Raw genomic sequence first — 18,670 nt, 5'->3', positions numbered from 1 at the left:
CTTCCTCAGGAACACCTGAAATTATTACCATACATGCTTGATCTCTTCCTCCTTTTTTTTTTTCCACTTAATTTCTTTCCTGGCCCTTTTCCACATATCTGGGTCATTTTCCTAAGTTATGCCTCTATAATGGACATGTGTAATTTCTGTATCGGCCTGGGGTTTTTTATTTGGAAACTGCCCCTCCCTCTCACTCTGTGTGATTTGGTGGGGCTGTCCAAGGCAGCCTACTTTCTTGGCGACAGGGGTGGTGACATGACAGGTTGTCCAATCAGACATCTCATCCCTTTAGAAGCCACGCTCAATTAGAAGGCAGACACATAACCCAGGGAGGGCCAGAGTCACTGATGGATCTGAGGCTGGAGGGAGAAAGGGCTTCTGTCCTTCCCTCTGGAATCAGCGGCTCTAGGGATGATCTAATTCTGGAAACACCAGCTGTCATCTTGAGACCACCTAGACAGTCTGTCTGAAAGCAAAGCCATGACATGGGGAGAGACGAAGAGTCCCAGTGACACTGTGAGGCTCTGGATCCAGGTACACCTAAAGGTAGCTTGAATTTCCAGTTATGCAAGCCAATAAATTTTCATGTTTTACTTAGCTAACTTGAGATGGAGTTCTATTGCTAAACCTAGAAATGCCCAATTAACACAGTCTCTGTTTCAGGTTTTTCTGCAGTGTCAAATCTGTTCTTCATTGCCTCCAATAAAGATATTAATTCTATCAAATTTGTTTTGGAATTTCTTCCTTGTCTCACCATGTTCACTTTGTCCCTCAGTTTGTACTTTCATCATTTTATTGTCTTTTAATCTCAGCTTGTTCCTTATAATCTTGATCTTTTTTTATTATGTTCAGTTAGCCAACATATAGTACATGATTAGTTTTTGATGCAGTGTTCAATGATTCACTAGTTGTGTATAACATCTTTTACTTTTTTTTTTTTTTTTTTACATCTTTGCAGAGGGTCTGACATGGCAGGCATTGTTCTGAGCACTTTACATGCAGGAATGCATGAAATCATCATCCCACCCTTGTTGTGCGGCATTGTCTGTATCCAACCGGGCTTCCTCAACACTCCCTCCCAGGACTGGAACTAGTTATCCACAAGCCCCTTCCTTGTATTGTTCTGAGTTGGGCTTGGTCAATGAGAGACTCAGATTTATGTCCTTGGAGATGCCAAGATTGAGAGATGAGGGGACAGCCAGGATGACAGCCACAGACAGACCCCCATGGGGGAATTAAGGCTGGGGAGCAAACTTAGAGAAGTCAAACCCAGCTGGCCCCAAACCATCATTCCCCTTGCCACTCTGATGAAGGTTAACGTGATTCTTGGTGAGAAGAGACTAGAAAGGATTTACATCTTAAGTTTGGCAGAACAGAAGGGCGTAGTGGGGCCTATATTTAGTTATACTCTTGAAGCACTCGTGCAGTCATTCCCAAGACATACTTTTATCCTAAACTCTCACATTAGAGAAGCCCCCAGGTATCTCACATAGGCACAAGGACTGGAAATTCTATCCCAGGCTTACTTCTGTCTGGGCATCCTGTATGTAAAAAATGAGTAAAGGATTAGATGATAAGTATTATTTTTATGAGAGAATGTAAACCTTTTATATACAGGTAAACCTAGGATCTGACATTCATCAGAAGGCAGAAAAGTTTTCAATCTCCTAAAAGATGGGAGTAAAATACTGAGCGGCATCTTTCTCATTATTATTGTTGTCATTGTTTATAAAAAGCATTTTAGAGTTGATAGAAGTTTTCTTATTCATGAGTTAATTTTACCACCACCACAATCTTGTAAAGAAGGCAGAATGGGTATTACTAACTATTCTTGTCTCAGAGATGAGCAAAACACTAATGTATCTATTTTAATACTAACTCCCAAAGTGCTGTTACTATAAGTCACATTGGGGAACCACACAGAACCATGACAGCCTCTCTAGTATCATTTTACTGATTTATCTCTAAGCTTTTTCACTTTCCGATGGAATAGAAATTTTATCTCCTGATAAGTTTTTCGTACCATTAAGAAAATATATATATCATTCTTAAACATGAAGTCTCTTGTTTCCCCTGCTGAATACTTCCTTCCAATACACATTGAATTGATTATATGGTGTTTTAGAAGAGTTTACCACTCCAATTTCATCACAAGTCTATACAGACCACATTACTTACAAAACTTAAGATGGCAGTTCAAAATTTGTTTGACTTCCTTCAGAACTATTGGGTTTTGCATCCCTGATAAGATTGATGAGAACTAATAATGTTACTGGGGTTTTCATTTTGAGCCCATCTTTAGGGGAAAGTAACCGGATAGATTATCTCCAGTTTCTCTAATTACATTAGAAGAATTTGGCAGGGGTACATCCCTTAAGATACGAAAGGATTTAGATTGGCTGTTTTTAATCATTTCTTGATTATAGTATCAACAAGATAGGTAGTTATATGGGTTCAGGATCATTTTGAACATGCCCTTCTGACCTAAATGCTTCTTAATATAAATTTCACATACAGTTGGCCTTTTTCTCAATCTAAGCTCTGTTAATTATTTCAAATTGACTATGAAATCATCCTAACCTCTCAAATCACCCTTTAAAATTGGAGGGGGACCAAAGAGGACTCATATTTTACAGAGCTGCTCCTCTGCAAAGCCCTTTATATATATATATATATATATATATATATATATATACACCATCTCATTTAATACTTGCAAGAGCCCAGTGAGTTGGATACCACTGCCCCACTTTACAGATGGGAACACTGAGATTTGGAGATATTAAGTAACTTGTCCAAGAGCATACAGGCAACATGTGGTCTGACTCTAAATTCCTTTTCTACTATGTGCTACAGTGGAGGATATTGGGATAAATGATCTCCCCTGCCCCGTTCCATGCTCACTGAATTGGGGGGGGTAGTGGGCAGAAGAGACTAGTGCCCCTAGAACGACTAGTCTTCCTGTTGAAACTCTGAGTTACACAGAGGGGAGAATTCAGTCAGCCCTCACAGAAGTCCTCTCCCCTTCCTCTTCTGCCTATTCAGACTTCTAAAGGCATGAGGGAGAGAACAGTTCTGAAAGGAGAAACATGCCCTTTGGCCCATTGATAAATGTTCTAATAAAAGTTTGAGCTGAAAGGAGGCAGAACTTAAAAGGTTTAAACTGCAGTTGGCCCAGTTTCTTGGTTCTCTAACAGACACTAGAAAGCTGACTTGCTTGGGTTAGCATCTAGGAAGTTCTTTATTTCAGATGCTCATATAAAATCTGTACTTTTGCTTTAGATATAATTTGGTCTTTATTTTCCTACTTTTTTCTTCTAACAGAAAGTATGTGTGACTGTTGTCTTTATTATTGTTATTATCTGTAAATAGTTGCTCCACAATTCAAAACACTGATTTTATATTTCTTTTTTTTTAAGATTTTATTTATTCATGAGAGACAGAGAGAGAGAGAGAGAGAGAGAGAGAGAGGCAGAGGGAGAAGCAGGCTCCCAAGGAGCAGGGAGCCCGATGCGGGACTTGATCCCAGGACCCTGGGATCATGACCTGAGCTGAAGGCAGACGCTTAACCATCTGAGCCACCCAGGCGCCCTGATTTTATATTTCTTAATTGTTGTTTAATGGTGATGGTTAAAGTCTGATCCTTGATAAACTACAATAAATTACAATTTGCTTTAGGAAATGAAAAAAGAAAGCTGACTTGCTCTTGGTAGAAACATAAAATAAAAAGGTCAGCAAAGATGCCTTATTTCTAGGCACATCAGATATACGTGTGACAACACATTTTCTTTCAAATTAAATCAAGTCATTTAGAGGCATCATGTAAAGGGACATCCCACATTACGGAAGGGTAATTCTATTAGTAGATTCTCTGCAAATGGGTTTCGACAGACTGAAGTATTGTGGGAGACGGAGTTTTGTCTTTTGTGGAGATGCACTAGCCTCACCTAACAACCAGGAGAGGTACTTGCTTTCCTGTGGCTTTCGAGACCTAGGTTTAAATTTCATATTGTAGGGACAACAAATGTATTCTTCTAAGTGCCCTGACTCTAGGGGAATATCAGCTACTTCACAGGTAAAATACAAATATCATTCTCACTTTAAATCTGAGTAAATAGTCTTAAACACTTTCTAAATCCTATTATATGTACAAACTTTGCATGTGAAGGTCGAGCCGAGTAGGCAGAGGAGTGAAAGTAAATACATCCTTCTCCCATAAGTACACAGTATTGAATGGAAGAGAAAAGGCCTTTATACTCTATTCCCTCAATCCCTCAATCAAAGACCTTTTAAAAGAAAAGGCAGAGTTAAAATAATAACCCCTGCTATATGATAAGGAACTTCCGTATTTGAATTTCATTGAATTATAGAGTTGGAAGCAGCCTCCCGAGGGTCCATGTAAGGCGCTCCAGCCCCTCCCGGGCCATCACTGACGCCTTTGGTCCTGCAGCGCCTCGAATCTGTTGATCTAAATCCTGATGATAACCTATTTTGTCCCACATTTTTAAAATTTCATTTAAAATCTCAACCAATAAGCAATGCCTTTTAAGAGGCATCTAGAAAAGGTGGACTTGGGAGTTTGACTCTTTCGTCTCATTTTCTTCATCTACAGAATGGGGACTCCGTACAGGGATTTTGTGAGAGTTGGAAACAATGGGCGTCTTGGCAGAGTTCCTGCTGCGCAGCCATGCTAAGTGGTAGTAATTATGGTTATGACCGTCATTCTGTAAGCAAACTGTTCTTAGGAAGCATCCCCTTCAAATGGCCTTGCTGGTAATTACAGACGTGTAGCTTTCTCATCTCTCATCCAAGTTAAACCATCTTGGGAAATTGTCTTGGTACTGGCATCTTTTTACACATTGGAGTGAAAATGTAAAACCTCACTCCATTTGTACTTAAGCATTGATCTACTGCAATTTAATACCAGATAACTGTTGCCATCCTGGAAAGAGATACTGCACAGCCGAGGCTCTGGGGACACAACGTCAGCCAAGCCCCATTCAGTAAGGGAGCTAGGTGGTGGGACAGAGCCCATTGGAGATGACAAAGTTGTTTCAGGTAGTTTCCAAAGAAAGGGAGTTTCTTGACCCAACTAAGGCAGACGCCTTTATCTGAACTGATTGTAGCCCATAAAGAACCTAACGAACAGTCCCTACATGCCTCCTAGAGAACAAAGAACTCCTAATGGGGAGACAAATGAGCTTCCACTGAAATTTCAGGAAGAAATTATTCTTCTGGGCCACCGGGATAGTGGTGGTCATTGAGCAAACACATGGAAGTTTTGATGCACCTGCTAACTTACAACTTTATAATCTTCTAACTTACAACTTTTAAAAGAATTTATTTTCTCTGGGTCTGTTTCCTCTCCCTTGGTTTCTGCTAAGTCAGCCATCACGCATCAACTGCTTTCATGTTCTCCATGGGTCTTAAGTTTGACCATTTGCTCTCCATATGTGTTCCAAAAGAGTAGTGGGGTACTATCTCACTAGCCTTTGTGAGTGACTATTCCCCAGGCCAGTGGTTTCTGGTGTCCTTTCTCCCAGTTCTTCTACAATTCTAGACTGGAAACTACAAGAGCTTTACCATCAAGTCAAGGGCACTCTAGGAAATGCCAATAATCCAACAGGTCCAAAGCAGAACTTCCAATATCTGCAAGGACCTGACATTTTAAAGACATTCTACAAGGTTTTAATGACTTTTGGTAGAGTAATTCAGATGAATTTATGACTGAACACTGAGAGATTTAAAAACAAGAAATTTTAAAGTTCTTTTTGAAGAGGAGAGTGGTAATATGTAAATTGCAACAATATATCCATTAGCCCTGATGTGGGTAACCATGATTTACCAGAAAAACATGAGGGATGGTGTCCTTACATTACTCTGGTGTTTATTGACCTCCATGGCATGTTTGATGTCAGGTGGCTCCTTCATATGGGCATAATCTGAGAATCCTTTGGCAGCATCGTGTTTCTGCTTATAAGCAACCTTTAAAAACACAAATCATTGTTAGTTTTTTCAGGGGTATATTACATTCTTACCTGTTAAATTTCAGGTTTTGCTAGGAGTTTGTGTATTTGAATCTCACCACTGATGGTCATATTTGCCTGAGCCTCTACAACAAGAGAATATACTCAGTGCTTTAAGGTTAGTGCTTCAGGTTAGAATCCTAAATCTGACTCTTTCCTGTTTGTTTCAAAATTCCTTGACCATATGCACGCTGAAATCCCCGCTCATATTCAGCTAGCTTAAATCTCAGCTACGGTTTTGGGAAACCTTCCAAATCTATGAGCTCTTAGGGTCATAAATGTCCAAGGTTTAAATCTTGGGAAAGCAACTGACAAAGTGGGGAAAATGACCAGATATTTAAAGGCAAATTTTTCCTTTTTAATTAATTGTTATGACTTTTCTGTAGGCACAGCTATAATATAACATAAACCTCATTAAATGCCTCAACCTTTGGGAGAAAATAAAACATGCATGCAGATTTCTGAGATATGTCAAGGTCTGTCCTCTGTGAGGGAAGTGAGCATCATGCCAATGTCACCCATTGCTACCATTTCAATTTGTTCCCTCCTGGGACGGATAGAAGGCACGAGAATGATTACTTCAAAAGTAGAAGTAACCAAATTCAATGACAGAGTTAGGGGGAAAAAAAATCCAGAAGACGGCAAAGAAATTATCCCTTTATTCGCAGTCTAGTCCATTATCCTATGTATTTCCGTTGCAATTTTCAATTACTTTTGTTTTATTTTTATAGAATTACTTATTTTCTATCTTCTGTCACGAGAACGTAACTTATCTAGTTCGGTGAATGCTCAGAACCCAAACTAGTGCCTGGCCCAAAGTAAGGATCAATAAATATTTGCTCAGTGAATGAATGGATAAAAATAAAACAGGAATGAATGAATAAATTATTTTAAAATTAATTTTAAATAGATATTAAGTTTTATAATAAAAAGATATTAAACAGAGTTAGAATAACTCGACACAGGAGAATAGAGGCAATTTAAAGAGAAAAACTAGAAGAGTAGTCACAAGAACAAAATAAGATCTAATTTTTAACGTAAAGGAATAACAGCTCAACTTAAGGAAAAACTTTACCAATACTAGCTCCTTGAGAGCTATGCCTATATCTTCTTACACATCTTTTAATATCCTGTGCCTCTCAAACTGAATGACAGAGAGTAGAAATGCAATAAATGTTTAGCGAAAAAGTGAATAAATAAGTTTATTAAATATTCTCATGAACTTAAACCCCTCATGGGTTTTAATAAACTGTATTAACCATTCACTTAACTTAGATAATATACTTGTCTAGAGGATTAAGGTGATATTTACAAAACTAATTTTTAAAAACAAAATCATCACCTCTTACCATAAAGAAAGAAAGCCATTTCTTACAACTATCAATATTTAAATCTCCTCTCTGGTTCCCCCACCAAGTTCTTCTTGAAAACATTTACTGAAATGGAACACACGCTGGGGTGTCACAGTCTCTAAATTGTGGAAGCTTTGACACAAAGCCCCTCCCTTAATGAAGCCCCAATATGTCCTCCCCTGGCAGCTAGTTCACCGGATGGAACTTCAGGTGTGGGTAAACAGCTGCCAATGACTCCCATTTCTCCAGATCATCTGCACGGAGTAAGGTCGTGAGCCCCTGTACCCCTAAATGCCCTCCTCTGCACAATTTCCAATTAATCCACCCTTTCTTAAGATGCCCAGAATGTTCCAGGTATGGTCTCACCTCTCTTAATTAGAACTGTCCAATTTAGTCTGGGTTATGATTTCTTGTGTGCTCGCTATTATTCATGTATGCATAGATCACAGTGTTTTCCTTCTGATAACTACGTTGAGATTCCTGTCACCTGGTGTCCTTAAGCCTTGTTCAGTTCTGCCCCACTCTGTCTTCACATCAATCCGGCATATCTAGTTGATTGTCAGGACTCACACGCAGCACCCCCATGTTATTCCAGGGATCACTCATTTTTTTAGAGTCTGTCCATTGATTTAATCCATCAGGATATCTAATTCTCATGAACATATCTTTACATTTTTACCAATTAGTTATGTTAAATAGGAAACCCGTTAAGGACCTCCATTTAAGTTGGCAAAAACCATTATGTCAGTTCCATTACATTCTATATTATAACTTTGGAGGAAAGGAGGAAGAGTTTAATGGGTGACCAAGTCTATTATGCCAAGAAGAAACCTTTATCAGATTTGTTTCTTCTTAAATAAAAGGAGATAGCATGTACCTAGCTCCTTTTTGCTGGGTGCCTGGTTTAGTTTGTATGACTTGTGACTTTATAAACATAATCAATGCAACTGATCATTTAGTGGGTTATCACAGAAATGGTGAGTCATCAAGCACAATTTTAAAAAGCACTCTTTCTTTAAAAGGCTCTGTAATTTTCTACTTGCAGCATTAAAAGTCATTTCATTTATAGCTACAACGAAGCACCACTTTAGAATTAAGATTACATCAAATTGGAGGCAGCTGAACTTGAATTTATCATTATTAATTTTCATCCTTAAAATAGCTAATGGAAAATCATGTCAGGCTAATAAATTTTCTGATAAATTTGATTTCTTAGGATTTGTCATTATTGTTTAGCATTTCCCTAGATTAACACTGTTTTCTTCATACCTTGAGAATCAAGGTCGCCCTGCTACTGGATACCTAACTCGTGGAGGACACTTGTAACAGTCTTATATACTTATATATAAATATGTTTATAAAAGTAGTACATACATTTGTCTTGCATATTTGATAGCATAGTACAGCATAGTATATTTTTATATCCTATATATATATATCATACATGAGATCTCTGTACAGTTCTAACTTCAGGATATTTTACAACTACTATATAGGTAAATACACTGCTAGGCAGGACCCCGGAGCCACTACGGATAAAAACGCAGGCCGTCAAACATCTGAGTCCAGATGCCTGAGTAGCCTCTATCAGTTCTGTGGTAAGACGTTATTTAGCCTCTGCCTGAAACAGCCCTGGTGAGAAGGATCTCACCATTTCATGGCATGGTCCATTCATTTCCAGAAATTCTCTTTGTGGTCTTTGTTTATAAAATTTTTAATGGGGGATATCTCATAAAACGGCATCCTAAAATCTCCACATCTCGCTCTTTTTTTAGAATGACTTCCCCTCAGTCATTTTCTGTAAGGAGCATTAATTTAGCTCTCTTCACCTTATCATTCTAGTTTGGATGTAAGCATCTGAGAATGTTTGCAAATTGATTTTAACATAACATTTTGATCCAGTGTCCTCAGTTTAGGAGACTTTTCATTAGAATCCAGGACACCTTGAAGTTCCAGAATGTGTCTACTACTCTAATTTAGGTTACCACAAATCTGATACAATTTGGACACAGTAAAATGTTAGTTGTTTAATTTTATCAGACACTGTCAGATAGTTTTACTTTCTTGATAGTCTTATCACCAGGTAAGCTCTGAGAACTGCAATTTTAGCAACAATAAAATTGATTGATACAAACCTCAAGAAGTATTATTACATTACATTGAAATGTTATTATATTACATTATTCCATTGAAATAGATACTTTATTCAGAATCCAGGTATTTCCTTACTAACAAGTTCAGTGACTAATTACAACAGTGGGCAGTGTGGGGAGCACACACCCGTCTTTCCCAGGGGCATACTCTACTATAGCATAACACATGCTAACAATGCAAGAGACAACTTATTCTGGGGGGAAAAAAAAGATAGATTCCACAATATACAATATGGATTATCTTCCACGTTAAGTCCTACATTGCATTGTATGGTGACTAACATAACATAATAAAATTAAATTAATATTTTTTTAAAAAGTCCTATATCGCACATGTACGCTTCTGCCATAAAAAATGAGAAAAGTTGGCCACTTTCACACAATGAGGATGTAAATATCTGACACGGTTACCTTCCCAAGTATAAAAATAAGAAGAGACTATTCTTTCTTGCATAATTGTTGTTTGTCACATATCAAGTGTTGGGTTGTACTTATTTGCGTTATAAAGTAGTCTGTTTAATATCAGCAAGTGGCTAGGTGACCAGATGTTGTGAGGGGGAAAAAGGGACATATTAGTCATGGTCAGCCCTGCAAAACTCTGATATCATATATTTTTAGCCTCATGTTAGACAGCTGAGATTAGCTTACTGCCAAGCTGAGTACACAGAGGACATTTAAATTTGTAATAATAAAGTACTTAAAGATGTTCTGCAAAGGATAACAATGCTCAGTCTTTTTCAAGAGTATTTTAGGACTATTTTAAAATTACCTAGGCATCCTCTACTTAAAACTAAAAAGATTTTGAAGGAAGAAGTCAAGTTGTTTAATAAGCAAAAGAGTGGTGGAAATGGTAAGAAAGAGGTGATGCAGTGTGTGGTTAAGAACCCAGACTCTGAAGCCAGACCATCCATGTTCATGTGTTGGCTCTGCCATTTATTGGCTGTGTGATCTCAGGCAAGTTACTTAACTCCTCTGTGCTTCAGTTTCCACATCTCCGAAATGGGGCTTTCTCACGCAGTACTTATGCGGATTAAATGATATAAATATATGTGAAATGTATAGCTCAGCACCTGACACATAGTAAGCATTTGTATGTGTCCATTATTATTTTTAACCTAAAATGTAGCATGAAGAATATTAAACTACATAAAAGGAAACATTTCCTTTTAAAAGGAATCAACAAATTCAACAAAATCCATTTTACCAGTATTTACTAACTATCCCCCTGTGTGCCAAGGACTGTTCTAAGCTCGGGGGTAGAGCAGAGAACAAGACACAGGAAGTCCCTGCTGTCATATCACTTAGGAAGCCATTTCATAAAGTTTAAAAAAAAAAAAACAGCTGTGCTATGGAGAAAACAAAACAATAAGATGACTGAGAAAGAGGTGAAATATTCTATTTTGAAATTCTGTTTTAAGAAATACAACAAATTAAATGTACTATGTATTCCTTATGTCGAATGTACCAAAGGGGAAAATTACTCTTCTGGACTCAAAATGAGCTTACAGGATGACAGTTCTTGAGTTCATCTGCAACTTGCAATCACTAAAATGGCCACTTCCACCTGAGATACTGCACATGAAATCCATAATCCACAGAAAAGGAAATTCAGGGACCTCTCACCTAACTGAGGAAGCACAGACGTGTGGATCCTGAATTTAACCATTAACTCGTTATGGGACTTTGAATAAACCACTGGAATGTTCTCCACTTAGAGATCACATGCTAAATCAGACAGGTTTAATATTTGCTGTCAGATTTTATTTTTTTAAGATTTTATTTATTTGACAGAGAGAGACACGGCGAGAGAAGGAACACAAGCAGGGGGAGTGGGAGAGGGAGAAGCAGGCTTCCCGCCGAGCAGGGAGCCAGATGCGGAGTTCGCACCCAGGACCCTGGGATCATGACCTGAGCCGAAGGCAGACGCTTAACGACTAAGCCACCCAGGTGCCCCTGCTGTCAGATTTTAATCTAAGTAAACTGTCCTAACAAGATTAAAATTTATTCTATTAATAACTGTGAATGGGCTTAGGAAAACAGCATCACTTGACTAACAAATTTGCCTGTACTTTTCATTTTCTGTGACCCACCAGGGACTATTGACAACCCATGAGTCAGCTGCTTCCAATTTTCATCCAATATGTAATACCCAAGATAAACAACCTTTTTGCTATCTATGTTTAAATACATATTTTAAATATTAATATATTTTAAGATGCTGATTGTATGTGGTTAAATTTTGATATATAGAGTTATGTAACAATTTAGGAAAACCACACCTCACTCTGAAGCTGTGTAACTTCTCTTGCAAAAACACTATCGATTGTGGCTGGCATCTGCTTATAAAGAGAATTGGAGAGGTTCGCCTTAATGGTGCCTTTGTATTTTGCCTAGAGGGGGGAAAAAGGAAAAAAAATTAATAAGCACTACTTTTTTTACTGTGAATATTGAAAGAGAATAAAAAGAAATTTTCTTCAAAAACAGAATTAATTTAAAAACCTTAAGACCATTTTAGCCTTAGATACTAGACTGAAGAACATATTCTGAAGAGAGATAAATCCAATTTATTATGGAAAAAGCTTTAAAATGAGATGCTCAAGAAAATAATGACTACTTTTCTATTTTAACCTATGCATGTTTCCAAAAGCAAATCCGATTGTATAGAGAGTTTCAGATGTTTGATCAGCAAAGAAAACCCTGAGAAAAATGAGACATTTGAGTTGTTCCAGAAAATACAAGTTGGTAGAATGTAGTGTCTAGAACTTGAATGCAAAGGACTATCCTTTATTCAAATCTTTTTAACCTCCTCTACCACGACTGCGTTGGGGGGGGGAGGTATCTTTTTGTTGTTTCTGTGTCTTCCCACCTCCAATCTGCATTGTCTCAGAGTGATCCCCAAAATTCCTTACTAGTAAATAGAAACGCTCCTTCACCATTTCTCTTAGAGAGATTAGGTGCAAAGTAACACAACAGATTGCCCACTTCCCTTTCTTTTTTTTCTTTTTGTGCTCTGCAGTTAACTTCTTCAGGAAAAAGAATCAATTAGGAATGAGAAACATCAAGAGAGTCTTTGCATAGGAGAAATAAAAGCTAACGCAAACCTACGAAACCACATTTTTCCACATGCTGACGTTACCCCCACTCAGAACTAGATGTGAGCGCGGATTTATTGAGCGTAGACCTTGTGTAATCCTTGTGTTCTCACAACTCTTTGGATGTGGGTACTCAATAAGAGAAAATTTGGCAGTTTTCCTCAAAATGTTTTCACATGAGTGAAAATAATCATGAGAATATCATGGTGATCTTTTTCCAACATAACTTATGAAACACTAGAGGTCAGTCATTTACAATACTGTTGTACTCATCCTCTTTTCAAATTTCTCTCTCCTAAGTGATCTAGTCACAGACTACAGAAGTGCCTCCTCACAGAAATCGCTGTTAACATGGTGCTTTATAATGCAGCATAATCTGCAGTTGGAAATGCTCTCAGATAGAGACTATATGACTTTTCAGCTGGAAAATGAATGTAGTGTGTTTCTCTGTGGTCTCATAATAAGTGTCTCTGTTGAACTGATCCTACTCAAAAATAGTTTAAATTGATTTAAAATTACTTACCAAAGGTATCACGTTTTATAGAATCAGCTGGTAAATTTTACTTATTTTCAAAATGATATTCAACAATTTATATCTAATACACCTATTAGGAAATAAAATAATGGAATTTCTAAAACTATTTTTCCAGTACTTTCTACTTATCAAATAAAATATCTCTTTTCAACAGTGATCCTACATAAATATGAGAGGGTTAGAGTTGAAATATAGACATATATAATAAAGTATATCAACCATAAAGTTAATTGATATGGTGCATAGGATTACATAATTATGTAGATATTACCAACACTCAGTGGCGCTCTCAAAAATATCATTCTCTAATTTTAATGCACAAATTTTTATCTACATAATTAGAAAATGAAAATGCAAACTATTTGGCATGTTTTGATGCCTTACCTCAGAAATAAAAGCGCCGATATTTTTTACATGGTTTAGCATGGGAGTGTCAGTCACAAATGTACACTTGTCCTTAGACTTTTTATACTCTTCTTTATAATGAATCTAAAAGAGAGAATAATTTACAGAAGATGAGAAAGAAGAAAAACAATTTTAATGCCCCCCTTTGGAACAGAATTACTTGAGGAAGTCTGTTTTCTAAAGTAAATACTCAAATGAGGAATGATGCTCAAAACCAGCCAAATCAAATAAATGGATGTATAGCACAGAACCGCAAAGGTGATGAGACACAGAAAAGATTGTTCTTTAGATTAGTAAGAGTCCTGTTATCATCAAGGATCATAGGGGTGGATGCACATTGACTATGGGTCCTGTCTGCCCAGCTTTCTCAGCATAATTATTCAATACTCTCATTTCATTCGGCAAGTGTCCTAGTTTATTGTTACTTTCAAGCCACTGACTGAACAGTTAAGCCTACAATCAAACGAAAACATAGCTGCTTACCTCTAGGTTTAAGACAAGTAGTCTATCAGGACAGATGGAACCAATTAAGAAGTAGAGGCAGAAATCAAACAAGTGGAGATTACCGTTAGCATCATTACTGTTAGCATCATGGTGAATTTGAGGAAGGGGCTCAAACAGTAGACACGATGAGCTTCCTTTATACTAATTAATTCAGCTCAAATCAAACTTACCCAATTTAGGGGCACCCATAGGCCTCCCTATCTGCCTCCCCTCCCCCAGCAAGAGTAGAACCTGCCCTGAAAGCTTGCCACAAGGTGGAGATCATTCCAGAATGCTATGGGTAGGCAGATGCACAAGAGAAAGTCCAGAGAGGCTGAGCTGAGCATGCTCATTTCTTCTCTCAAACTCAGTAGTAAAAGGAATTACTCTTTTCCCCTTGAGGAGAGGCCAGAATTGTTACTCTGGGGGAGACCCTGCATGAACACATGAGGTGAAGTCAGGAACTATATGGGCAAGGCCCTAAAATGTAATCCCACTTTCATGCTAATTGCCACTCAATCCGAAAACTGGTGAGGCAAAATTTATGACCAGTTGAGAGGATGAAGGTAATTTGCTAAAAGTTATATCACCCTGTAATAAAGTCATGTTTATCTACCCAAAACTGTAAATACTTATGCTGAAAAAAATGTCCCAGTTCAGATGATAAATCACATGGTCTTCCTAACTATAACCTAAAAGTGAAGTTTAGGTGACTATATACCTGGTTCTTAAAGGACATGACTAACACGATGTTGCAACACTAACATTACATAGAGATTTTACCACATGTAAACCTGACATGAGGGGCATAATTCGACCTGAGGTATGACCAGATAGGAACAAACTAAGCAAAATACCGTATCTCACTGCTGTTACTCTTAGGTATGAGACGCCTACCACATTAAACATTTGCTTTATTCATGAAATCAACATTGGAACATATTTATCTTATCTGAGCTCTAAATTACTTTTTTTTCTTCTCAGAGATTAGCCATAATTTTAGGGCTCTGCAAATCACCCTCCTCGGTTACTAGTAATTAAACCATTAATGGCTGTATGATAAAATAGTGGGCTATTTTGATCATAAGGAGAGAAAAAAAAAGTATCCCCGTTATATAATCAAGTGTGAGAGAAAATAACCTATCATTAGGTTTAAGTTTGGCTCATTATTTTTATCTTTTGCCACTATCTTCTCCCCCCTCACAGTCACATTCTTGATTGCAGTGGTGTGTGCAACAGCCACGGGGCCCCCGATAGGCGCTGACCTGAGTAGAATGTTCAGGACAAGAACACAGGATAAGGGTGAAGTATTTACTTCCTTCACTGTGCAGGCAAAGAGTTCAGTCTTAAGTGGGGTCTCCAGTCCTTTCTTTGGTCTTTAAAAGATAGGTATACACACACAAACATACACACCCACACACGTATTATTTGCTTATTGTCACTCCTATTGTATTTCTAATGAATTTTACAACTTGAGTCATGATAAGCAAATGATCTTACATTTTTATATAAAGAATGTTACATAGTGTTAGCCTTCCTCTGCCAAGGTAATAGAAAAAGACAGATGGGCAGGAAATACACCAGTGAGGGACACAACATCCCAGGTGAAATAAAATCACTAAATAGACAGCCACTTCCTGCAGAGCCATGGCCCCATCTATTGGATAGACTGCCTATGTGACCCCCTTCTTTCCTAATAACAGAATCCAAATGTATTTATGAGAGTAGCCAGACCCTTGCCCCAGTCCCAGAGGATGAGCTGCTCTAAGTCAGATACGGTTTGCTCTTTCCCCTTGGCCAGCGACTGGCCTCCCCTGGTGCCCAGCTCTGGCCACAGGCCATATGTAGAAGTCTTCCCAGCAGTGTTCCTGGTGTTTCTGGGCCAGAGGGGAAAGACTTGCTGGCTCAGTCCTTTGACACTTTGCTCTTCCACATTTTCCATTCCCCAGTCACAGGGATGCACCAGCCATGAAGTCATCACAAGGCGGTAAGTCACCATACTAATGATGACAAAGCAGAAGGAAAGGAACCTGAGAGCCTGAGAGCATCCACCATACCAAGACTGGACCCCTTACCTCCATGCTTCATTATGTGAGAATGAAAAATCCCACCTATATGTTAAGCCTCTATGCTAGGGTCTTCCTGTCACTGGTGGCCATCTGCACTCATGACCAAGATACTATCCAACTTACTTTCTAATAGGAAAAAAAAAAAAACAAGGTGGGCGAAGTTGATGACTTAATACTCAGTAAGACACCCCAAATATTTACCTTCTGCTCTGACCACACCCATTAATCCCACCATATCTCAACTACAATTAGAGTTAAATCAGTTCAGTGATGCTTTCTCCTCTTAGCCCAGTCTCTTTCACTTGGTATGACCGTAGCTAATGGCTGACCTTGGATGACAGATGTAGAAATGTCTGAGGGTATTTCCTTTTACAGTTACTCTTTTTTTAAAGATTTTATTTATTTATTTGAGAGAGACAAAGAATGTGAGCAGGGGTAGGGGCAGAGGGGAGGGAGACAAGCAGATGACCCGCAGAGTGGGGAGCCTGACACGGGGCTGGATCCCAGGACCCTGAGATCATGATGTGAGCCAAAGTCAGACACTTAGCCGACTGAGACACCCAGGCATCCCTCCTTTTACAGGCACTCTTAACCAAAAGTATCGAGAAAATCTTCTATCAAATGGAGCCATATTGGCTCAATGCATCGAACCCTGGAAGAGAGATCAGCAGTCCCCTCACTCTGTGGTGATGGGGCAGGGGATGTTCCAAGCTAAGGCTGCTATGCCAGGTTGTCTTAACACAATCAGAGCTCTCTCTGGAGGGACAGTCATGGAATCTGATGCTTTTAGCACTGAAAGGATTTACCCACAACAATGTTCATTTGCCTGGAAAATGTTCTTTCTGCTGTCATGCGAGTGAATAGCCTCAAAGGGGTTGAACCAAAACAATGGGTCACAAGCTTCATGCAGATGTGGCCAAACTCACTCTGCAGAGACTCTTGATGCCTAATTTATAAGAAACACACAAAAATATCTCCTTTAACCTAATGTGTTCTATGACCACCTGACAAAAGGCTACTAGATCCATGATTCCGATGGCTCAATATAGTTAATAGGTTTGACTTATTCAAGGAATTCATTAGATAGTTGACCAATAAGGCCCAGAGAGAGAGAGAATATCTGGGGAAATAAAAAGCATTATGTGGTTAACAGAAAAATAAAAGAGGCGACCTCAGAGGACCAGGTAATTTGGGGAAGTGAGTTATGCAGAGGGAAACCAGGTAGAGCAAAAAAAAATGGAAAAATGCCTCACACTGATGCCCCATAGTGAAGCCACCTGACCTGAAAAACATGCATTTCTTTCTAGGGAGAACTGTAAGTCCCTGGACTTATTTCTAGATCATTCCTATGTAACATTAGTGACACAAAACACAGTACTGTATGTGGGGCACCTGGCACACAGCAGAAGAGGAATGACATGATGATGGCCAAGGTCTGGGAGTCAGGCAGACCTTGTTTCAAATCCCAGGTGTGTGGCTCACTAGCTGTATGGTTTGATGAACAGAACATGAGGCCACTTCTCACGGCTTCAAGGTGAAGACCCGTGCAGACCAGGCAAACAAGACACCAAATTCACCTGAGGATGCGTGCTACAAACAAATTGCCTTCAAACGGACAAAAAGGCTCAGGTAAACACACAGATGTCCCTCTGGGATACAAGGAGATTGGAAAACAAATGAACAGACCTGAAGGTTTGTCTTTAAGTTTGATACCCGGGAAAAGGCCCTTGCACTAAATGAAATGTGGGCACTAACTGAGGGGCACCACCGTCAGAAGCAGGAGAGGGCCTCGACGGGAACTCCCACCTAATTCCCTGGGACCATTCGTCCACTTCTACATCGGTTTCCGCTCCGTGACGGCTGCAACTCAAATACACATTTTAGACAACCATCTAGTGAGGCAGACAATAGAAAAGACATGAGAACTTCCAACGTAATTTCATCAGCCCCATATAAAAACCCCGATGACGCTGACCGTGGATAGAGCAGTTAGTGCTTAATAATACCTTTTCAACCAAACTTCGAAAACCTAGAAATTCTATTGGGTCCAGTACATAAAGTCCTTCCAGAAAGTGAAAATTAAAATTTGTTTTTAGAATGATGGTACGAACTCCTCTTTTCAGTTTTGTTTTAGAGACAAAAGAAGTCCTTGTTCAGACTCTTCATTGGTAAATATACAAATTCTAAAAATTTTTTAAAAACCAGTATCTTAAAAAGTATGGAATTCTATTTTGAAAGAAAAGGTGAACATGTACACAAATATAAATTAGGCCACAATCTGTGATCTAAATATTTAAGTAGTACAGAGATTCTGCCATGCAGCATAAATCTATAATAAACAGAAATTACTCCCACGCATTTGATTTCTCCTACATGGGAGAGGACTAACAGGGCTTTGGCTTTTGCAAAATGGTAAAGGCCATGCCCCTCACCATAAGGTTGGTTTTACAGTCACTGAAAAATGATCTTATCCAAAACAACTCCAACAAAATCACTCACTCACTGAAGTTGCCACTTTGGTTCCAATGGTTTATATAATATATTTTAGCTCATCC

At 38.6% G+C, this 18,670-nt stretch overlaps 1 protein-coding gene across 2 annotated transcripts in view; it reads right to left on the bottom strand.

Annotated features, from left to right (window-relative positions):
• NEBL (nebulette) overlaps positions 1-18,670 on the bottom strand; it is a 345,724-nt gene that overhangs the window by 94,370 nt on the left and 232,684 nt on the right. Inside the window, exons 3-5 of one of the 2 annotated variants that reach the window (XM_028114188.2) lie at positions 13,543-13,647; positions 11,811-11,921; positions 5,875-5,985 (exon numbers count right to left, since the gene is read on the bottom strand). The exons of the other annotated variant lie outside the window; for it this stretch is intronic. Coding sequence (XP_027969989.1) covers positions 5,875-5,985; positions 11,811-11,921; positions 13,543-13,647 — 327 coding nt within the window. The remainder of the gene's footprint in view (positions 1-5,874; positions 5,986-11,810; positions 11,922-13,542; positions 13,648-18,670) is intronic. 2 annotated transcript variants of the gene reach the window in all.

The sequence above is a fragment of the Eumetopias jubatus genome, unplaced genomic scaffold (genome assembly GCF_037043125.1).
Source record: "Eumetopias jubatus isolate StellerSeaLion01/CBP00866 unplaced genomic scaffold, mEumJub1_p1.0 scaffold_8, whole genome shotgun sequence".
Taxonomy (NCBI): domain Eukaryota; kingdom Metazoa; phylum Chordata; class Mammalia; order Carnivora; family Otariidae; genus Eumetopias; species Eumetopias jubatus.
Note: the sequence above shows the minus strand (reverse complement) of the source record. Positions and strands in the feature narration are given on the sequence as shown.